This window comes from Gopherus evgoodei, chromosome 15, assembly GCF_007399415.2.
Source record: "Gopherus evgoodei ecotype Sinaloan lineage chromosome 15, rGopEvg1_v1.p, whole genome shotgun sequence".
In the NCBI taxonomy this organism is placed as follows: Eukaryota; Metazoa; Chordata; order Testudines; family Testudinidae; genus Gopherus; species Gopherus evgoodei.
The window spans coordinates 2,873,034-2,897,056 of NC_044336.1; the positions used below are offsets into that span (position 1 = coordinate 2,873,034).

Consider the following 24,023-nt stretch of genomic DNA (forward strand, 5'->3'; position numbering starts at 1 on the left):
CTTGGACAGAGGTGGCTCTGTGTTCCACTGAGCAAATGACCTGCAATGTTTTCCAGCCCTCTCATCAGGTGTGCAAGAGGCAGGAGGTGTCTTTCCCCCTCTCCCTCCCATATAACCCCTGCACATGAGCTGGTCACACATTGGTCTGTGAGTTTGAATCCTGCTGCTACTGCTGAGGCTATGGGTTCCCTTTGCATTTGGAGTCAGTGTCCTTCTCTGTATGACAGGGTGATAATAATAATAATAATACTCCCCTCATCGGACTTTTGGGTTCTGTTCCCAGCTCTGGCAGCAGACTGGGGTCTAATGGGTTAGAACAGTGTTTGCAGAGAGCATAGGCAAACACACAGACTTGATAGATTTCCCTAGTGCTCTCAGATGTTTGCCATTTGGACCACCTGTGTATGTTCATATTTTCCTTATTAATATCCCCAAAGGCTAGACCAGTACCAAACTCCTGGAGAATGCTCTGTGCGAACAGAGGAGCTTGCAGATTACCTTAGAGGAAAATTTGAGATGAACCTCTGCCTCATCCGCCAGACTTTTCTTCAGCTGGGCCCAGGCCTCTCCTAGGGTGCTGAAAAACACAATGCATCACTGATTAGTGCCCTGATCCGTGCCCTGTACCCATGCATCATGTAGACTGATAAATGAAATTGTTTTTAATTGTTCATTTTATTAATGTAACTTCTGTTCACCATTTACTACACTTGCCTACATTGTAACTTCTGTTCACTGTTTGCCATATTGTAATTCAAACCCCATTTTAAAACGCTTACTCCATTTTGTAAGAGCTTCCTCCAACCTTCATTTTTGCAAACCCTGCTGTAATCTTATTAGTTTAGTTTAGATGTGTGACTGAGGTATGTGTGGATGATGGAATCAACCTCCAGCCCCAGCCTGTCCTGATGAAATAGAGTTCAAACCCCACCGGCTGAAGATGCAGACAAGAGCCCTAACAAAGTAAGAAGAGTCCACCCTAAAAAGAAAAGGTACAAAGAAGAAAGATCAAAGCCAGATCTGAGGCTGAAAGTCACGCCTGCAATTGACGGGTGATCAATCACCAAACCCAGAGGCAGGGTGAGATGGGAGACTTTGGAGGGAAACATTCTGCTGCCAACATGGAAAGACATCGGTGCAGGCCCAACAGAGACCCAGCTCATCCTTGTGCCCGGCTTTCCTGGCCAGTTAGCTGCCACAAGCTACGAACCCAAGCTGCAAAATCAAGCCACGAACTCAAGCTATGTCCAGGACTGGTAACTATGCAGCAGCTGCAGAACATCTGATGGATGTGAGAGTGTGCGCGTGTGTGTGCGCGCGCGTGTGTGTGTATAGGTATTAAGTATAATGTGTGTGTATAGGGATTAAGATATTAGTTATCGGTCATAAAACAAACTGTTATCATAATAAATGTGGCATCTTTGTCTTGCCCCCTGAAAAGATCCTGTGTAGTTTTGTCTGTACAACAATAGCCCCCACTGGAATTCATGAGACAACCTTTTGTTTGTTCAGTGTACATTGTTATCAGCCCCTGCATTGTATCATACTCAACATACTGATGTATGCACCATTCAGCTACTACAGCTTAATCAATCAGACTGTTGTCACCTCAAGCATTAAGACAGTAATACCAGTTCACACCTCTCACATCGCAGACACAAAGACCTGGACAGCCCCGTCCCAACAGAATTCCCTCACACTAGCTAATGGAAAATGTACAACCTTCTATCATCCACTATGTTTAGAATCCCTGAGCCTGAAGACCTCTGAAACCCTGTGTACAATAGTGGTTTAGCTACTTGTCTGCTTCATAGCCCTCAGTTCTGTCTTAAAGACACCTGCTGCCAAAAACATTGTCACATCTCCAGGCAAATCACCGAAGTGCACACGGTGTCCCACTTTCCACAGTGAAAATGTTGGAAATAAAATAGGCTATGGAAAGGGACCTCCAATTACAGGCAGTCAAGAGAGCAACAGTAGCAGAGTGTCCAGAAGGCAAAAAGCCAAGTAATGGTAGGAGCAGATTAATATTTTCAAATTAACAATGAACTGAGTGTGCAGGATGGACAGGGCCGGTGCAACCCATTAGGCTACCTAGGCAGTTGCCTAGGGTGCTAGCATTTGGGGCGGCAGCATTTCGGGTCCTTTGGCGGTGACCACAGTGGCCGGATCTTCGGCTGCCCCAGTCGTCGTTGGCATTTAGGTGGAGGGAGCTGGGGCAGGGGGGCGCAGGGAGGGCCGCCTGCGGCAAGTAAGGGGGGGCACGGCACGCATGGGAACTGCGTCCTGCCCCAGCTCACTCCTGCTCCGCCTCCTCCCCTGAGCACGACGCCCCACTCTGCTTCTTTCCCTCCCAGGCTTGCGATGCCAAACAGCTGATTGGCACTGCAAGCCTGGGAGGTGGGAGAAGTGGAGCAGCGACGGCGCGCTTAGGGAGGAGGCGGAGTAGAAGTGAGCTGGGGTGGGGAGCTGCCGCACGGCTCCCCGAGCCAGGGGAAGCTGCTGCGAGAGAGTGTGTGTGGTTCAGGGTGGAAGGGGAGAGCTGCCGCGGGGAGGGGGGAGGGGTACCTTAGGGTGGAGGTGGGGGGGTGGAGAACTGCCACAAGGCTCAGGGCGGGGGGGCACAAGGTGGAAGTTTCGCCTAGGGCGCGAAACATCCTTGCACCCGCCCTGAGGATGGAATCATATTTTGAGGCCAGAGAGCTGTTGACGCTGCCTCACTACATAGGATATTGTGCAAGAAATTCATGCCTCACATCTGGGCATCGACAGCTGTCTTAGAGGGGCTTAAGAGCGTGTTTACCAGCAAGGAATGAATACACAACTCTGCTCCTTGAAAGAAGGGTGTCAGAACCACCAGCTGAAACAGACTCTTACCACATGAAGTGCTCACCCCACCATAGGAAAGGTGATAGTGGACTTACTTCTTCAGTGAAAAGCAGTGCTTGATTACAAGGGATACTACTTAAACTTTTGGGAGGTCAGTGCCCTGCCTGATCCAAGAAGCAAGTCAGTGACTGGCACTTCGGCATTCTGGATGCTGCATTCACTAACAGATCCCAATTTGTCTCAGAAGATTTCAGGGAATTTGCAGGCAAATGGGAGTTTGACAATCACACCTCCTCCCCAACATAACAACAGAGAACTGGTAATGCGGAATCAGCTGTGCAAATAGCTAAAATTGTTACCCAAGGTTGTTTTTTCTGGTTAGCATTCCTCACTAGCATTTTTGGCACACAGGAATACCCCACTACAAGGGTGCCAAACAGTGCATCACAGGCACTGATGGGACAAAGGACCAAAATCTTGCTACCAGTGAGGGGAGACCTGCTGAAGTCAGAAGGATGGAGATATGGCTGAGAAGAAATGGCCAACAATAAGAGAAAGCAGGCATTAGAGTATGACAGGTCAGTCAAGGATCTACTGTGAGGAACTAGCCATTAGACAGACACCAGAAGGACTGGACTAATGGCCTTGTGAAGGATGCAATGGCACTCAAGTTATATGAGATGTCTGTGCAAGAGGGACAAGTGGCAGAAGGAACATGAGGCACTTACAAGCCAGCAGACAACACCCAGAAGAGCCTGCAGGCATACTGAGATCATCACAGAATGGAAAATTCAAACTGGAACAGGTTCAGAGATGGGCTGCTAGGATGATCCAAGGAATGGAAAACCTGTCATATGAAAGGAGACTCAAAGAGCTTGGCTTGTTTAGTCTAGCCAAAAGAAGGCTGAGGGGGGATATGATTGCTCTTTATAAATATATCAGAGGGATTAATATTAGAGAGGGAGAAAAATTATTTAAGTTTAGTACCAGTGTAGATACAAGAACAAATGGGTATAAACTGGACACTAGGAAGTTTAGACTTGAAATTAGACGAAGGTTTCTAACCATTAGAGGAGTGAAGTTCTGGAACAGCCTTCCAAGGGGAGTAGTGGGGGCAAAAGACATATCTGGCTTTAAGACTAAGCTTGATAAGTTTATGGAAGGGATGGTATGACAGGAGAGCCTAATTTTGGCAACTGATCTTTGATTATCGCCAGATAAGTATGCCCAGTGGTTGGTGATGGGATGTTGGATGGGATGGGATCTGAGTTACTGCAGAGAATTCTTTTCTGAGTGCTGGCTGATGAGTCTTGCCCACATGCTCAGGGTTTAGCTGATCGCCATATTTGGGGTCGGGAAGGAATTTTCCTCCGGGGCAGATTGGCAGAGACCCTGGAGGTTTTTCGTCTTCCTCTGCAGCGTGGGGCATGGGTCACTTGCTGGTGGATTCTCTGCAGCTTGAGGTCTTCAAACCACAATTTGAAGACTTCAGTAACTCAGACATAGGTTAGGGTTTTGTTATAGAAGTGGATGGGTAGGGTTCTGTGGCCTGCTTTGTGCAGGGGGTCGGACTAGATGATCACATTGGTCCCTTCTGACCCTAGAATCTATGAGTCTATGAGAGACAGAAAACCACCCGCCAAGGAGACTCCACAAAGGTACAGTTCGCTAAACTTGGTGAGTGGGCCCAGGAAACAGAAATAGATCACTCCTGGAGTGGTCACCTGTTGAGGAGATCAAACTAGATCAAAATTGTGTAACCAGCTGGGTCTGGACAATACCCAAACTCAGTTATGTGTTAGCAACCTCTGGCCAAAGGGGAAGTCAATTGCTGGTTTCTAACATTTATATTAAATGTTTGTAAAATAAATAACTGGACTCAGAGGGCCACTGTTCCCCGAGGGGGCTGTTACTGAGGGGACATCAGGGAAATAGGCAATGTGGAGGACTTTGGCTGGATGCCACCTGGACAGAGCAGTGCACGGGGTTAAATAAAGTTTTCCTTGTTCAGATTAAACTGAATCCAGCTTCTCTCATTGTGAATGAACTCTTGAATTTTTCTAACTTTTCTGTTTGTTCTTCTCTTTGATTTTGTAAAGAATGAACTCTTGGCAATGGCTAGTGGGTGCAAGAGGACAGCTGTGTTATTCACTATATCTAGGTGCAGTGGGTTAGCATTGACCACTCCCCCTCTGGGTCACTGGAAGGCCATAGCAATACAGGTGGTACACAAGTTTGATAGATCCTGAATTCTCCGCCTCACTATGGCATGGACGTGGCTTACAGTCGGGGAATCGGCCGAGTCACTCTTGCCCCGTAGTTCTGGTCGACAGTTTGGACAGAGTGATAGGCTGTTAGGGTCTCTAGCCCTCAATCGTGGCAGTGAACGGTCTGTGGCTTGGACCTGTACTCCGGGCTGAGCGGCGAACAGTGAACAAGCCGAGCCCTTAGTCAGGATAGGGCGATCCAGAGTCTGGTTCTCAGGCCTACACTCAGGGCCGAGTGGCAAACATATAGTGCAGAGTCCAGGCCCTTAGTCAGGGTGAGGCAACAAGTCCTCTGGACTCAGGCCAGGGTAGAGCACCCAATCGCAGGCTAGGGGAGCTCAGGCAGGAGTTAGAGCACCCCAAACACAGGCTAGGGGAGCTCAGACAGGAGCAGAGCCTAGTGTCCTCACTTGGAGGACTGTAAGCGGATGCAAGCCCTCTGGCCTATGGAGGGGGAGTACTGCCACCCAGGGGTGGGATGGCAGGGTGGATGTGGGGATGCCCATCTTCACTGCATCCCAGCCCAGGGCCCTAACAGTGGCAGAGGGGGCCCGCCACTGGGTCAGCAGGGATCTGCCCACAGCATGCTGACCTTGTCCCAGGCCAGCTCTCAAACAGACGGTTGTCTAGTTCCCTTGGACTACTTCCTATCTCCCCCAAGAGCGAACCTGGGTCCATAAGGGTTCCTCTGGGTGGGAGTTCAGTGGCAGTCTCGGCAACGTTGGCCAGTCCTCAGTGCCACAGGGCCTGCGGCAGTCTCCCAGCTCGGGAGCAGGCAGGAAATGTCTGGCTCCTTCAGCAGCTGCAGCCCAACTGAGCTCCCAGACCTCCCTTTTATACTTCCGGTCCTGCCCCCTGACTTCCAGTGGGAAGGCTCAGCAGGCCTGGTTCCATCCACCAGGGCTCTGTGAGTGGTCCCTCCTTCTCTGGGTCGGTCGGAAGCCACTTTGCCTCACTACACTTGGTCTCCTGCTTGCTAGAATTGCAACCAGTTTCCTACCATATTTCATCTATGGACTTCTTAAAGTTCTTTCATATGACTGGTTCTGTCTCTGGGAGGTTTAGGAGTGCCACAGGATTAATGAGCGATGCTGGATCTCTCTGCAGGCTTGTGAGCGCTTGAGAACTTTATTTATTACTCCCAAAATCTAGTATGCCCCATGCTGGGCTGGGAAGCTCCCCCAGAATCTGGAAGCCAATCATGGATCTGAGGAATTTGCTGAGTCAGTCATACTCTTATCAAACCTTGGCCAGACCTCAGCAGTCTAAAATGTGTGGACCAACCATACTTCTGATAGTATTCATTCTCCAGTAGTAATTTCCCCAACAATCAGAGCTTGCTACATGCTGCATTAGTCTGCACCAGAGGGGTGCTAATTCTAGAGTGCACTAGTGTGTCGTGCACTAACTGGCCTGTGTGGATCCTGCTGGCATGCACTAAAAGTTCCCTGTTTGAAATGGGACTATTTTAACATGCACTAGGGAACTTTTAGTCTGTGCCAGCAGGGTCCACACAGGCCAGTTAGTGGGAGATATGCTAGTACGCATGAGAATTTACACCTCTCTAGTGCACTTTGTAGACGATCCCTCATTATTTCTAGGCCTCACATTTTTCAGACATCATGGGAACAAAAAACAAGTAGTGACAAGAACTTGCCAAATGGGACAAACATCTAATTTTTCAACTCGGAATAGAATGGGCCAATTCAGCCAGGGTTTGGAAAATACTATGCTCTGTCTCCAAGCTGACATGCCAAGCTGCACTCTGAATGGACATTTTCTGCAGATTTTGTTGAGACTGAAGTGCTGAAAGCCCCTTATTAGAAATGCAGTGACAATCTTAACTACAGAGAGGCCAAAAGATCTCAGTTTCCCTATCTGTAAAACAGGGATATAGATCCTCACCCTCTGCTGTAAAGTGTTTTAAGACTGACAGATGAACAGTGCTTAAATGTGCTATGGAGAGACACAGCAGCTTCTCTTTACTTAACACTGAATTTCATCTTTCATTGTAAGCAGGCATTCAATCTATGGATTTGTTTTTGTTTCTGTATGAAGATAAGTGTACCCTCCCCAAATTTACAACACCTACTCTGTGAGTGAAGGCTGCATTTCTAGAGGATTTCAAGTAAATCTAGTATTCAGATGATGAGTAAAAATAAACTAAAGATGTTTCCTTTATGGAATGCCTCTAGCTGCTCTAAGTCTGCCTGTAGGAAGGTCCAGATTTCTGACCCACATAGCAATACAGGTGGTACACAAGTTTGATAGATCCTGAATTCTTTCTCAGAACAAAGACATTTTTGCATTCATAAGTGAGACATAGACTTCATGCCGGAGGTGGCAAGCTCCGTTCACTGAAGAACATCCAGTTTGCTATAGCTGTTTGAACTCTGTGTGCAGCCTAGGTAGACGAACTCATCAATGCTCTCCACAGAATCCAACCCCACCTGCACGGAACCTTAGACTTCCCCCAGAAACACACGCCACGCACTGAATCTGCACACAGATGGCAGTGCTGAACTGGAACAGCAGCTGCTCAGCTTGTAATCAAGGTCACTGTGAAGTAGAAGGAAGCTCTCTGTGAAGCTGTGGAATCTCTCACTGCCAGTAGAAAGGTGCTGAGTCATGTTAGGTCACAGATAAGAGATGTCCCATAACTTGGCTTTCTTTTGTTTGAAGTGTTTGCCTGGGGGGCTGTCATGCTTACTTACCTTTAAACTAGGGCTGTCAAGCGATTAAAAAGATTCATCACACAATTTTAAAAAATAATCATGATTAATCACACGATTTATCACACTGTTAAACAATAGAATACCATTTATTTAAACAGCTTTGGATATTTCTACATTTTCAAATAGATTGATTTCACTTACAATGCAAAGTAGAAAGTGTAACAGTGCTCACTTTATATTTATTTTTGACTACAAATATTTGCACTGTAAAGAAGAAAAGTACTTAATAGTGTTTTTCAGTTCACCTAATACAAGTACTGTAGTGTAACCTCTTTATCATGAAAGTTGAAGTTACATATATAGAATTATGCACAAAAAAACCCTGCATTCAAAAATAAAAGTGTAAAACTTTAGAGCCTACAAGTCTACTCAGTCTTACTTCTTGTTCAGCCAATCACTCAGATAAACAAGTTTGCTTACATTTGCAGGAGATAATGCTGCCTACTTCTTGTTTACCCTATCACCGGAAAGTAAGAACAGGCATTCTCATGGTGCTGATGTAGCCGGCATTACAAGATATTTATGTTCCAGATACGCTAAAGATTCATATGTCCTTTCATGCTTCAACCACCATTCCAGGGGACATGCGTCCATCCTAATAAGTTTTGTTCAATAACTATCCAAAGCAGTGCGGACTGAAACATGTTCATTCTCATCAGCTGAGTCAGATGACACCTGCAGAAGGTTGATTTTTGTTTCTGGTGATTTGGGTTCTGTAGTTTCCGTATCTGACTTGCTCTTTTAAGACTTCTGAAAGCATGCTCTACACTTCATCCCTCTCAGGTTTTGGAAGGCACTTCAGATTCTTAAACCTTGGATAAAGTGCCGTAGCTATCTTTAGAAATCTCACATTGGTACCTTCTTTGCGTTTTGTCAAGTCTGCTGTGAAAGTGTTCTTAAAATGAACAACATGTGCTGGCTCATCATCCGAGACTGCTATAACATGAAATATATGGCAGAATGTGGGTGAAACAGAGTAGGAGACATACAATTCTCCCCCCAAGGAGTTCAGTCACAAATTTAATTAACACATTAATTTTTTAACAAGCATCATCAGCATGGAAGCATGTCCTCTGAAATGGTGGCCGAAGCATGAAGCGTCATACGAATGTTTAGCATATCTGGCATGTAAATACTTTGCAATGCCAGCTACAAAAGTGCCATGAGAATGGCTGTTCTCACTTTCAGGTGACATTGTAAATAAGAAGCGGGCAGCATTATTGCCCGCAAATGTGAACAAACTTGTTTGTCTTAGCGACTGGCTGAACAAGAAGTAGGCTCTAAAGTTTTTACATTGTTTTGTTTCTGAGTGTGGTTATATAACAAAAAAACCTACATTTGTAAGTTGCACTTTCATGATAAAGAGATTGCACTACAGTACTTGTATCAGGTGAATTGAAATATACTATTTCTTTTGTTTGCCATTTTTACAGTGCAAATAGTTGTAATAAAAAATAACAATGTAAAGTGAGCACTGTCTACTTTGTATATGGCAATAAAACTGAAATCAATACATTTGAAAATGTAGAAAAACATCCAAAAATATTTAATAAACTTCAATTGGTAATCTATTTTTTAACAGTGTGATTAAAACTGTGATTAATCTCGATTAATTTTTTAAATTGTGATTAATTTTTTAGTTAATTGCGTGAGTTAACTGCGATTAATCGACAGCCCAACTTTAAACCCTGTGGAAGTAGAGCAAGAACTACTACAAGGATTTGAAGGGGATTTCAATGCAAACAGTCACCTCTGTGAGCAAGAGTCAGGCTAGCTGTAACCCTAATAACGCGAGATTTGTAGAAGCAAGGATTGCGTGAGGCAAATGGGAAAAAACTGTGTGATCTTGTGTTAGATATGGAATGTAGACTGTAGTTTAAACAGAAGTGAGAAAAGTAAGATATCAAGATGACCTATGTATAAACAAAATGCAGCTGTTGCTTATTATTGTATGTAACAAAAGGTATAAATGCCTGCTGTAACTATTTACCTGTAGAGAGACCTGCCTAGGAGGGGGAAACCCTGTGCCCTAGCGCACTCTCTCCCTCTATGCAATTGCTTGAGAATAAAGTATCTGACTTTGCTGCATCCATCCAGAGAATGAGAACTGTTCTTTTCTCCAACAATCCTTTAAAATGTTTTTTGTTCATTAAATGAATTATATTACAGTATAAGGATTTATAATTAGAGACCATTAATCGTGAAACGAACTCCTAGCACCCCTATACTCTAGCCCCCAAAAGATTCTCCTAGTCTTCTCTTGAACACTTCTAGCGATGGGGCCTCCACATTAGTGATTTCTGTCAATGGCACAGAAATGTGCTAGTGCAGGGAAACTAAAGCAGTGCACATGAGCCCCCCCGCGTTCTTTGGCATATCACTCCTACCTCCTCCCCAGGGCAGACAGTGCAAAGGAGAGAGGGTCTCTCCTTTTGCTCCACTGGAGGAAAGAACCCAGGATTAGAAGATGCTGCTGCATCTCCCTCTCTTGTGCTGCTACTGAGTCCCCTGAGAGACAGCAATCAGAAACTTCATTTAATGCACTGATCCTTCTGTGATTCCAGCAATGCAGTGCTGCCATGTGCTGAACCCCAAGAATTGCTGTTGTTTAGAACTATAATATTAAACATAAATTATTAAAATTTTTAACATTTTGCACAATTGCTCTTAAAAACATACAGGCCCTGTCAATCAATGGACAACTGCTCCAGAAGGTTCTAACCCCCCACTAACAGAACCAGGATAATAGGCTGAATCATCCATTGCTCTATGGAGGGCCTCAAGAAAAGAACATGTGCCTAAGTTAGGGGAAATGCCTTTTGTGAAAAGACTCCTTACCCTTCTTCTTGAGCAGCCAGTGAGTTCTGAGACAGTTTGGACAAGTTCTTGGCATATTCTTCCTCAATCTTTATCCTGCAGAAAACAGACAGCAGTTGAATGAAACCGCCACAAGGCAAAGTAAATCATCAGATTTTCCAGTGGGACCTTACTCATGAGTGTTTCTTTTTATCTCCTATTATAATCAACCTGTGGAACTCACTGATAAAATATATTGTTGACCCATAAGAATGGCCATACTGGGGCAAACCAATGATTCAGCTAGCCCAGTATCCTATGTTCTGACAGTGGACAGTGCCCAATGTGTCTGAGGCAATTCTGAGTGATCCATCCCGTTGTTCGATCCCATCTTCTCACAGTTGGAGGTCTAGGGACACCCAGAGCTTGAGACTGCATCCCTTACCATCTTAGCTAATTGCCATTGATGGATCTATGCTCCATGAACTTATATAATTATTTTCTGAACCCAATTATACTTTTGGCCTTAACAACATCCCCTGGCAGAGAGTTCCAAAGGTTGACTGTGTATTGTGTAAAGAAGCACCTTGTTTCAAACCTGCTGCTTATTAATTTAATAAGGTTCTTGTATTAGGGAAGGGCTAAATAACACTTCTCTATTCATATTCTCCATATCATTCATGATTTTATAGACCTCTAACATACCCTCCCCCAAGTCTAAAATAAACAGTCCCAGTCTTTTCAATCTCTCCTCATATGGAAGTTTTTCCATACCCCTAATAATTTTTGTTGCCTTTCGCCATACCTTTTCCAAGTCTAATATATCTTTTTTGAGGTAGGGCAACCAGAACTACATGTCGTATTCAAGGTGTGAGGATTTATGGATTTATACAGTGGTATTAGAAGAACATAAGAACGGCCATACTGGGTCAGACCAATGGTCCATCTAGCCCAGTAGCCTGTCTTCTAACAGTGGCCAATGCCAGATGCTTCAGAAGAAATGAACAGAAATGGGCAATTATTGAGTGATCCCAAACCCTGTTGTCCAGTCCCAGCTTCTGTCGGTCAGAGGTTTAGGGACACCCAGAGCATGGGAGCATTATGAAATCTTTTGTTTTATTATCTATCACTTTTCAAATGGTTTCTAACATTCTGTTACATTTTTTGACTGCAGTTGCACATTAGTTGATGTTTTCAGAGAACTATCCACAATGACTCCAATTCTTTCTTGAGTGATAACATATTTTTTCCCAATGTGCATTACTTTGCACTTACCAGCATTTAATTTCATCTGTCATTTTGTGGCCCAGTCACCCAGTTTAATAAGAGTCCTTTGTATCTCTTCACATTCAGTTTGGACTTAAATTTCTTGAGTAATTTTGTATCGTCTGTACATTTTCCCACATAGTTGTTCACCCCCTTTTCCAGATCATTTATGAATATGTTCAAAAGCATTCATCCCATTACAGGTCCTTAGTGGACCCTGCTACTTATCCCTCTCCATTGTGAAAACTGACCATTTATTTCTACCTGTTGATTCCTATCTTTTAACCAGTTACTGATCCATGAGACGACCTTCCCTCTTACCTCATGACTACTTACTTTGCTTAAGAGCCTTTGCTTAAGAACCTTTGTCAAAGGTTTTCTAAAAGTCCACGTACACTAATCAACTGGAGCACCATTGTCCATGTACTTGTTGAACCCCTCAAAGAATTCGAATAGATTGGTGAAACACGATTTCTCTTTGTTTATTCTTCACCAACATATCCTGTTTATCTGTGTGTCTGATAGTTCTGTTTCAACCAATTTGCTAGGTACTTAAAGTTAGGCTAACTGACCTATAATTGCCAGGATCACCTCTGAAACCCTTTTTAAAAATTGATATTACCATTAGCTATCCTCCAGACATATGGTACAGAGGCTGATTTAAGCAACAGTTTATATATCACAGTTAGTAGTTCTGCAACTTCACATCTGAGTTCCTTCACACCTCTTGGGTGAATACCATCTGGTACTGATGACTCATTACTGTTTAATTATCAATTTGTTCCAAAATCCCCTTGATTGACACCTCAATCTGGGACAGTGTCTCAGATTTGTCATATAAAAAGCATGGCCCAGGTGTGTGAATCTCCTCCACATCCTCTGAAGTGAAGACCGATTCAAAGAATTCATTTAGCTCCTTGCAAAGTCCTTATCTTCCTTGAGTGCTCCTTTAGCACCTAAATTGTCTCATATTTCAAGTATGGAATTTCTATCCACAGAGATTCTATGGTACACTTTGATTCACTCAAGATTCTCACTTTATTTGACTCTATGCTTTCTTTCACATGTATTGCTACTCCCCCACCAATACAACCTATTCTGCCATTCCTATATGTTTCATACCCTGGCATTAGTGCATCCCATTGATTATACTCATTACACCAAGTTAAGTAACTCACAAACCTTAAAGAGACATGGGAAGTCTAAAGCTAATAGATGCACTGAAGGAGAACATTTTTTGGCAAAAACTGGAGAGTTTGGATGGATAGTGATGAAATTAAACATCTGTATGTGTTTCATAAAATATGAACAGCTTCCAGAGTTCAGGCTATGTGCTCGACTCATGGAAATAAAGTGATTAGAAGAAATATTAAACTCAACAGAAAGCTTCCAATTACCTTTCTCGAACAAACTCTGCCATTTCTTTTTGCATTTGTTTCCCCTTGAGTTGCTTTTGGAGCAGAATTTCAAACCCCGATACTGTGTTGTTCCCTTGCGGATCCTTCTTATCAGCCTGGAAGAGAAATAGCAGCTAGGATGTGTACAACACAAGACATGTCATGGCTCCTAGAATCCTAACTACAGCAATGCTGCCAAAAGATGGCATTCCAGGGGTGGGAATAGCTGCTTTTCTTCGCAGGAGGCTCCTCCTGGGATCTAAGCTGCTGATCAGACCATTAAAAACACTTTGAAATGCATCTCAGAAGGCCATTAAATGACTTCCTCCCCTCTGCTCAGCATCTACTCCATCAGTGCATGATAGAATGTACCCAGTGTGATAGCCTTTTCAGTGTGTAAAAGACCACCTCATTTCATGGGCTAATAATAATGCCATTCATTCAGTCTTTCAATCATTGTTTGTTCCGTTACTTGGCCCAGTTCATCCTTAGGATAATTCCATTGACTTTGGAGCAGTTTGGAGCCCCCTCTCTCTGTTTCATTTTCACCTTTTCTCTTTCCCTCTTCCCTACACTTTCGATTAAAGTCTAGTTCCACCCCCCATCTCTCTGGGGCACAGGGGATATTTTAAGAATTGCTATGATTTTGCCTCATTGCGCTGCATGCTGTACTCACATATATAGTAAAGACGGCAGTAATCAAAAAGCAAGATGATCGGGGCTTGGATGAGAGTTTTGGCTATGATGTCAGGCTGGATCCTGGAGAAGCTGTGCAGGAAGAAGTGGCAAGTGACGTGGCTGATATGTAGATCAACAGAGAGGGCTGAGGCAAAGATGGAGTCAAGGTTGCTAGTCTGAATGACAGGGAAGGTGGTGGTGCTGTCCATCATGACAGAGAAATGGGGAAGATAGAAGGGCTTGTGGTGGCGGTGGTGGTGAAAACAGGAGTTCCTTTCTGGCCAGGTGCAGAGCAGAGAGGTAGCTCTGCGAGTCATCAGTATGAAGAGAGGACATGGGCTGAATGCTAGCCTTGGGTGATGGAGATGTGAGTTCCCATCTGCTCTGCCACAGACTCCATGCGTGACCTTAGGCAAGACCCTTAGGGCCATATTCTTAAAGGTGTTCAGGTGCCTAAAGATGCAAAGAGGCACCTTGTAGAATTGTCAAAAGCACCAGGGTGCCTAACTCCTATTGATGTAAACATCTTTGGAGAAAGCTTTAGAAATCTGGCCCTACCTCCCTTAGACCCCTTTGGAAAGTCCAGCCTTAGGGTATGTCTACACTACAGATGCTACAGTGGCACAGCTATGGAGCTGCAGCTATGCCAGTGTACACCTTAGTGCAGATACTTGCTACAGCAGCAGAAAGGGTTTTTCCATTGCTATAGTAAATCCCTACCATTGAAAGGCAATAGCTAGGTCGATGGAAGGATTCTTGTGTTGACATAGCAATGTCTACATTGGGGCTTAGTTAAGTTAGTCTCTCAGAATGTGAATTTTTCACACACCTGAGGGATGTACCTAGGTTGACCTAAATGTTAGGTGTAGACCAGACTTTAATGTTTCTGGGCCTCAGTCCCTATCTGTACAAAAGGGATAACAGCACTGCCCTACCTAACAGGCGTATGTGAGAATCAATACATTAAATATTATGGGGTGTTCAGATACTGTTGTGATGTCGGTCTCACTTATTTAGAGCTTTCAGTGTCTGTCATTTGGACACCAGTAACAGCTTCTCTCACTGACCAGGAGAGGCCTCTGTGTCATTCATCATGTTGGGGGTATTTTTCTCTGGCTCCATGCCATTTGAGCTACACCACTGTCAGCCGTTACTAAATCTGCTGGGCAAACTCTTTCTGTAGTTCTATACATGGTTCTGAGCATGGCCATCCTCAGGCAATGGCTGTTCCATTGTGGACATCACCTCGGGATCTATTATGCCAAATGTCACTTTGAAGCTCTGAATAATGGTGGAGAAGGATAATCTTTATCGGAGCATGTCAAATAATGGAATTTCCATCCCACAGGGAATGCTGAGATCTTTGAAATTTTGTTTTGCCTCAAGTGGGGACCCAAAGCTAAAGTCTCTACGTTTTTCATAAATGAAATATTCTGAAACATTTCATTCATCATTTCAGCTATTGTGTTCAATCATAAAAGTAAAATGATAAAGTCAAATGAAACATTTTGATAATTTTCAATTGAAAATTTAAATGAAATTGATTTGCAGCCTGAAAACAGTTTGATTTGGCTGAGCCAGCATTTTCTGACAGAAGCTATCTCACCAGCTGTACATCTCCTGCATTTTGGCATTCAGCTCCTCAGGCCGGCACCACTTCCCAAGATTGTTGGGGATGGGGGAAAGACAGCGACAGGGAGGGTACTGCAAGCTAGACATGTTTTCGATTCTTTGTTTCTTGTCCCCAAGACTTCAGCTGGAGTGACACTGGCTTTGTATTCTGCATATCTGTTAGCTGACCTGTAGTGCACTGAGATTTACATCCAGGCGATTCCCAGGTAATGTTTGGGGGGGGGCTTCAGACGTCAGTGTCTTAAGTATTTTCCACACGTTCTTCCTTTCTGGCATTGAGCTTGACATCAGCAGAATGTGATCTCCCTCATCTCCCATAGTACAAATGGGGAGAAGATGGCCCCAGTCCTGCAACTGGTTCGACAAAGCATCAGTCCCTATCCTGGTGCTCATCATAATTATTAGTAAGTCCTGATACAACGTGAAACTGCTCAAACTGGCTTATCCCCTTCGGCCAGGCTGATATAACAGCAGAGTTTCAGTTCACTAGAAGGGTTACAGGAGACACTGACCCATCTCCCTTCACAAGAATTACTGTGAGTCTACAAAAGCATTCTCTTAGGGGTTTCCTGCTGTTTCTTTACCATTAAGGTAAGTTTTTGCTCTGCCTCCTGTGTGTGTCTTGCCCCCTCCTTTCTGAGGCTTCTTGCTGCTGCCGCCGTGCATGTATTTTCTGATTGACTGAGACTCCTCTCACTGGAGTTTGGACTTTTCTCTGCCCTCCCTACCTGCCCATCTAGCTGGAGCTTTTCCTGCCCTCTCAGACTATCTCTGTAACCCACATACCTTGTGGGTGTGGGGCTCTGTTCCATCCAGTGGCACCGAGACCACTTACAGAGAGATTAATGAGTCTGCTCTACAGCCTTAGCTAACAGTCATATCGCTTGTAGCTCATGCAGTAGCGGCTCATGCAGTAAGCTCCAGAGGTCAGTGAGCAGGATTGAACGTTGGACAATGGCGTCTGTCGGAGTTACATCAGCACCTTAGCTGCTCCCTCTCTCCTCAGCGCAGCCTGCTCTGGTGGTTGAGGCTGAGGCTAACAAACACACCATTCTCCCCTGCAGGAGCGATGTTCCCTCCCTTGAGCCTTTCCCTTGTTTTGGAGAGCACCTCTACCACCACTTCATGCCCTTTATTAAAGGCCCCGCAGAAGTGACTAGCAGAGCTGGTGCTGCTCCTTGCAGTGTGTCTTTCTCAGCACCTTGCCACACTGAATTCTGATTTGCTTTGTAACACAAACTAGCAATTTGCTCTGCTCTTCCTGAAACTCAGAAGCTGCAGCGTGTGGCATGTGGCTGGCTGCCTACTTACCCAGAAATAATCACAGTAGCTCCATTCAGTGGGTTTCAGCAACTGCTGTTCTTGCATTGTGTCTGGGTGGGGAAAAGTCACGCAGTTTATCTGCAAAAAAGCAAGCCAAAGGTCTGTCTGACAGAGCAGGTAAAAAACAATGAAATGCTAGTGAATTAATAAGAAGCAAGTGTGTGAAATTTGTGCGCCTCCAAACCAATATGTCTAGGTGACGTGCATCTCACTGTCAGAGAAGTAGGTGTTCAATTTGCTGAATTATAGATAATGATATTTGGAAAGATATAGAGGTAGTGATGCTTGGATGAAAGCAAATATGGTCCCCATTTCCAAAAAACAAAAGAAGCCAGATTCTGGCAACTGCCATCCAGTGCGTTTAACCTGTATCTCTAGTGAAACAGATGAAAGGAAAACTACAAAAATCTAAAGAATAAACAGAACCATGAGAAACAGGCAGCACTGAGGATTTAACGAATTGCACATCACCTCAGCCACACGTGGTTACTTTGGTGTTTGACAGAATCACATTTTTTGTTATTCTTATTGCACAGGATAATTTACATGTGCCCAAGGAGCATTCAAATGAAACCCCCAGTCCTGCCAAATGCTCTATAGGCCACTCTGAAGTCAACTAGGCTTCACGCAGGTGCCCACACAGAGCAGTTTCCAAGACAGTGGCTATTGCACAGCAATTAACAGCAACTAAGAAAGTGCAAGGAAGGCCAAGGGTTAGAGCAATAAAACCTAGCCGCTTTTTTAGGGCTTGTCTACACTTGAAAATTAATTCCAATTGAGGTGGGGTGTAAATGCAAAACACAGTCACTATTCTGGAATAACCCCATGTGTGAATACTCTTATTCTGGAATAAGAGCTCCTTGTTCCTCTTTAGTTTAATCCACTTTGAAAGCAGATTAAGTGCAACAGGAACAAGGCGCTCTTATTCCGGAATAAGAATGTCCATACATGGAGTTACTCAGGAATACCTAATCTAGAATCATAGAACATTAGGATTGGAAGAGACCTCAGGAGGTCATCTAGTCCAACTCCTTGTTCAAAGCAGGACCAACACCAACTAAATCATCCTAGCCAGGGCTTTTTCAAGCCGGGACTTAAAAACTTCTAAGCATAGAGATTCCACCACCTCCCTAGGTAACCCATTCCAGTGCTTCACCACCCTCCTAGTGAAATAGTTTTTCCTAATATCCAATCTAGACCTCCCGCACTGCAACTTGAGACCATTACTCCTTGTTCTGTCATGTGCCACCACTGAGAACAGCTGAGCTCCATCCTCTTTGGAACCCCCCTCCAGGTAGTTGAAGGCTGCTATAAAATCCCCCCTCACTCTTCTCTTCTGCAGACTAAATAAGCCCAGTTCCCTCAGCCTCTCTTCATAAGTCATGTGCCACAGCCCCCTAATCATTTTCGTTGCCCTCTGTTGGACTCTCTCCAATTTGTCCACATCCTTTCTGTAATGGGGATCCCAAAACTGGATGCAATACTGCAGATGTGGCCTCACTAGTGCTGAATAATCACTTCCCTCAATCTGCTGGCAATGCTCCTACTAATGTAGCCCAATATGCCATTAGCCTTCTTGGTAACAAGGGCACACTATTGACTCATATCCAGCTTCTCGTCCACTGTAATCCCCATGTCCTTTTCTGCAGAACTGCCGCTCAGCCAGTCAGTCCCCAGCGTACAGCAGTGCATGAGATTCTTCTGTCTTAAGTGCAGGACTCTGCACTTGTCCTTGTTGAACCTCATCAGATTTATTTTGGTCCAATCCTCCAATTTGTCTAGGTCCCTCTGGACCCTACTCCTACCCTCCAGCATATCTACCTCTCCCCCCATTTTAGTGTCATCCACAAACTTGCTGAGAGTGCAATCCATCCCATCATCCAGATCATTAATGAAGATGTTGAACAAGACCGATCCCTGGCACGCTCTGCTTGATACTGGTTGTCAACTAGACATTGAGCCATTGATCACTATCCACTAAGCCCAATGATCTAGTCAGCATTCTATCCACCTTATTGTCCATTCATCCATCACAGCTGATCATGGAGACTCAAGGCCACAAACATGCTCCTGAATGGAGTACACAAGAGAGGGTGGATCTTATTGCTGTGTGGGGAGAAGAGTCTGTGCAGGCACAGTTCCGATCCAGAAGAAGAAATGCTGACATCTATACCAAGATTGCGCGGGGTATGGGGGAGAAGGGCTACGCCAGGGACACACGCAGCAGTGCCGTGTGAAAATAAAGGAGCTTCGGCAAGCATACCAGAAGGGAGGTGAATAGTTGCTCTGGTTCTGCCCCACAGACATGTCACTTTTATGAGGAGCTGCATGCGATTCTCAGCGGTGATCCCATCATTACCCCAAAATGCTCTATGGATACTTCCTAGGAGCTCTGGGCGACCTCGAGCAACAACGAGGAGGACATTGCTGACAAGGAAGAGGAGGAGGAGGAGGAGAATGTGAGGCAGGCAAGTGGAGGATTCCCGCTCCCTGACAGCCAAGAACTGTTTTTAATCCTGGAGCCCATCCTGTCAGAGGACCAGTTGGTGGTGGAGCGTGATGCCAGGGAAGGCACGTCTGGTGAATACACATTGCCAATCAAACTGTAGGGGTTACACGCTATTATTTTTCATGCTAGGTATCAGTGGCCACTCCGGCTACACAGAGGAGGCTCTCCGAAAAAAGACTGTTTATGGGTATGGGGATGGCCCTGGAATCCTCCATGGAGATCTCTAGGAAGCTTTCATGAAGGTACTCCGCAATCCTTTGCAGAAGGCTTCTGGGAAGGGCTGCCTTATTTTGTCCACCATGGTAGGACACTTTCCCACGCTACTCCAGTATTACCTCCACTGGCGTTATTGCGGCACACAGCACTGTAGCATAAGGACCAGGTCTCTACCCAGACAATTGCAGCATTTGCTCTGTTACTCTCAGGAGAGTGATAGCGCATAGGGGAGAAATGGGGGAAGTTTTCAATGCTAACCCTTAAACTGCAAACAATTCAACAAGTAATTCACCCCGTTTGGTGAAATCTGGGTCACACAACGATGCTTTCCTAAATGTGCCATGGTTGTGGTTGGAAGAGATAATCGCGTATTGCAAGCAGCATTGAAAAAAAAAGGGGGAGGGCAGCTTCCTGTTTGTCTCCCTTCCCCCCTAACCCGGTGCTGCTTTTTAAAAAAAACAAACTATTTGGGGGCTCTACACTGGTGCCTCTCCTCAGGTTGCTAGGGGAAAGGGAATCCAAGGATGTCTTCACAAAAGCAGCAGCACAAAAGCTCTTGCCCACGTCTTGTGTCCTTACTCACCATGGGCTGAGCAGCAAACTGACTCTTGCAGTAGCCAGCAGTTGTGATTACATTGTGGTTTGCAGTGAAGTGTATTGATAGGTGATTTTTTCAATTAAAAAAAATTAACCTTACACCAGAAACAATCTATGCACTGTCAATGCTACCTTGGTGCTTTGCATTCCTTGCAACTGAAAACTAGTCTGTTGACGCACACTGGTACAGAGACGTTCCCAGATTAGAAGGTGCAATAAAGAAGACTTGGGAGGACATGTTCAATGAGTTAATGCACGCCCCCAGAGTGACAAGATGGAGCTCAGAGAATGCAGGATTGCACTGTGTGAGAACCTGGACATGGACAGGGAGGACAGGAGAGCATGCAGAGAACAGCAGCAGGAAGAGATGCTGCGGATTATGAAGGAGCAATCAGACATGTTGAGGCCTCTGGTTGAGGTTAACGAAAGGCAGCTGGATGCTAGAGTCCCTCTGCAGCCTATGCTGAATCTGCTGCCATAATCGCCTAGTTCTACATCCTCCTCCCCCAAACGTCCTATGAGGAGGGGGAGCGGGAATTCGGTATCCCTTGCACTTAACACCAGAGGAGGGTACAAGGACCAGAATGCTCCCAATCCCGGACCTTTGATAGTTACTATAGTGCATCTGTAAGAAAACTTTCCTTGTTTCTCGCACCACAGTGTTATCAGCGCTTTTGCCCCAGGTTATCTTACTTTTCTTTGCTGTCTCTGTGTGTTTGTGTGCATAATAAAATTTAACAGATTGAGGAGAAAAGGCTATTTTTTCATTCAACACCCAGTGGTTGGTGAGGTGGAGTTTACAGGGGAGAAAATGCAATGGACGGGACAGTTTTGTAAGGAACACAGATAAGTGTCACATTACTCTGGTTCATTGCTTAAACTGGTTTCCAAAGCCTCATGGAGATGGAGAGCTCCTTGACGTGCTGTTCTTATTGCTCAAAATTGGTTGCCAAGCGATCTGCCTCAACCCCCTACCTCAGCGGAAACTTTTCTCCCTTTGTTTCACAGGTATTATGGAGCACACAGAAGGCAGCAATAACAACAGGGATATTACTTTCACTGAGGTCTAACGTAGTAAGCAAACAATACCAGCAACCTTTTAAACGTCCAAAAGCACATTCCACCACCATTCTGCACTTGCTCAGCCAATGGGTAAACCAGTCCTTACTGCTGTCCAAGCGACCTGTGTATGGCTTCATGAGCCATGGGAGCAAGGGGTAGGCTGGGTCTCCCAGGATCACAACTGGCATTGCAACATCACCAATGGTTGTTTTGCAGTCTGGAAAAAATGTACCTGTTTGCAGCTTTCTGAATAAACCTGTGTTTCTAATGATGCACACGTCATGCACCTTTCCCCAACCATCCCATGTTGATATTGGTGAAATGGCCCCTATGATCCACCAGCGCTTGAAACACCATTGAGAAATATGCCTTTCAGTTTATGTACTCTTTGGCAAGGTGGTCTGGTGCCAAGATAGGGATATGCATTCCATCTATTGCCCCACTGCAGTTAGGGAACCTCATCATAGTAATACCATCCACTATGTCCTGCACCTTGCTTAGAGTCACTAACCTTCTTAGCAGAAGTCTGTTGATGGCCTTGCAAACTTGGATCATAACAGATCCCATGGTAGATTTACTCACTCCAAATTGATGCCCCATTGACTGGTAGCAGTCTGGCGCTGCAAGCTTCCACAGAGCAATCCCCACTCGCTTCTCAACTGTCAGAGAAGCTCTCATTTTAGTACTGCTGCGCATCAGGGCTGGGGAAAGCTCTTCACAAAGTTCTGGAAAGTGGCCTTACACATTCAAAAGTTCTGCAGCCACTGCTCGTCATCCCATAGCTGCATAACAATGCAGTTCTACCAGTCAGCACTTGTTTCCCAGGCCCAGAAACGGCGCTCAACTGTGTCAAGGTGATGCATGACTGTTGCCAGCAACTGTGAATTGCTCCACTCTGTTTTTCCAGCAGGACTGCTTGTGTGGCATCACACTGTTCCATGGGGTGGCTCCTGCATCAGCTGTGCAAATACTGCAGGATAAGGCGCAAGGTGTTTGTAATGCTCACAACAACAGCATACAGCTGAGCAGGGTCCATGCTTATCATGCTGTGGCATCCGCATGGGTAACCCATGCTTACACAAAAAGGTGTGAAAAAGGCTTGGTTTGTTTGCAGTTGCTTTCAGGGAGGGAGGGAGAGAGGGAGGTAAGTGCATCATGGGAGGTTAACACCATGTTCCCATGACCATCCACGCCAATGTTTGGTCCCATAAGGCAGCGCAAGCCCAACCCAAAATTCCGCTTGGCTACATGCACTGTGGGATAGCTACCGGCAGTACAGTGCTCTGTCCATCGATGCAAGCCCTGCTAGTGGGGATGTATTCCTCCAACACAATGAACGTAGTGTAGACATGCAAGATCAACTTGCTTAAATTGGAGGCTCGATGCTGACTTACATGAAGTAGACTTAACTCTGTAGTGTAGACATAACCAAGTTGTGCCTCACAAATCTCGGAGATGGAAATTGTGACAGGGCGTACATACCTGTTGACTAATATATGCTAGCTAGCATAGACACATATCATATTAATAATATGTGTTATCCACACCATATAGTTATTAGAATGCATTAAGCACAAATATTACAGCAGTTATATAGCCTAAATGGACTATGATTTTTACATAACCCTGCTCACTTATGCTAAGTATCCCATAACCCCTTGCATTCACTGAAGTAAGTTTTGGCTTGAGCAAATAGGAAAGCTGACAAGATCAGGACTGATGACTGGTTTACCATAGCAATAGAAAGGGAGTTAATCTCACTGGCCTGAATTGGAATGTCCCAAAGGAAGAGGACAAGAGATGTGATTGTTCTACCCTATTACAAACCTAGGGGGTGCCTTCACGCTCTTTGATACCTGAAATGCTGTGTTCAGAGCAAAGAGATAAGAGGTAAACTACAATACCAGAAAAACAAGATAGGAAGTTTCTTGATTCAATCTAGCTTCAGAGGATGTACACAGTACCTGTTACTAGTGTAACTCCCTTGGGGTTTAGAGAGCATGGCCCCTTTAAATCTTTGTCCTGAGGGGGAGCTGATTGTTCCTGGCAGAGGATGTGGTTTTTTTTGGGGGGGGGGAGGGGCAGGGGGGAGAGCAGGAAGAGAGGGAGAGTGACAGGGTGGGTGGCTCTGGGGCTCCAGACAGAAGGGATGCAGCAAGCAGGCCCTCACAGAGTGAAGCAGCTGAGAACCTGTCCAAAGCCCAGGAAGGACAGAGTGGCCAATCAGGGACACCCTAGGACAGGAGCCAAGAGGAGCACTGTGCCAGGGAGGAATCGCCCGAGAAGGACACACCAGAGCTGCACCAAGTATCATTGCTGCCCCAAGAGGTGTGAGACTGAGAGTACTGGAGCTTGTGACTTTGAAGTCGTAATAAGGAGAGAGGCTGTTAGCTAGTTAAGTGGGGGAGGTTGTCGCTCTGTGTAGTGTTGCAGAAAGCGGCAGAAGAGGGTACCGGAGGGGTTTGCTGGGAAAGATTATTGGCATGGAAGATTACCAGGAGCCCCCAAGACTCACCACTGGACTAGAACTCTGCCCAGGACTCCTGACCTCTGAGTGTAGACGCATTGCTGGGTTTCTGGCCTTTCAGACTGTGGTACTGAAGAAGAACTCTTCCATTGACCTAGCTACCGCTGCTCTAGGAGGTGGATTACCTATATGAACAGAAAAACCCCTTCTGTTGCACTGTGGTGCTACGGAGGCATAGCTGCACTGATG

General features: G+C 45.2%; 1 protein-coding gene across 2 annotated transcripts in view; it reads right to left on the reverse strand.

Annotated features, from left to right (window-relative positions):
• GAS7 (growth arrest specific 7) overlaps positions 1-24,023 on the reverse strand; it is a 112,082-nt gene that overhangs the window by 31,215 nt on the left and 56,844 nt on the right. For both annotated transcript variants that reach the window (XM_030534848.1, XM_030534847.1), the window contains exons 5-8: positions 16,912-17,001; positions 13,291-13,406; positions 10,670-10,744; positions 499-577 (exon numbers count right to left, since the gene is read on the reverse strand). In XM_030534848.1, the coding sequence (XP_030390708.1) occupies positions 499-577; positions 10,670-10,744; positions 13,291-13,406; positions 16,912-17,001 (360 nt within the window). The remainder of the gene's footprint in view (positions 1-498; positions 578-10,669; positions 10,745-13,290; positions 13,407-16,911; positions 17,002-24,023) is intronic.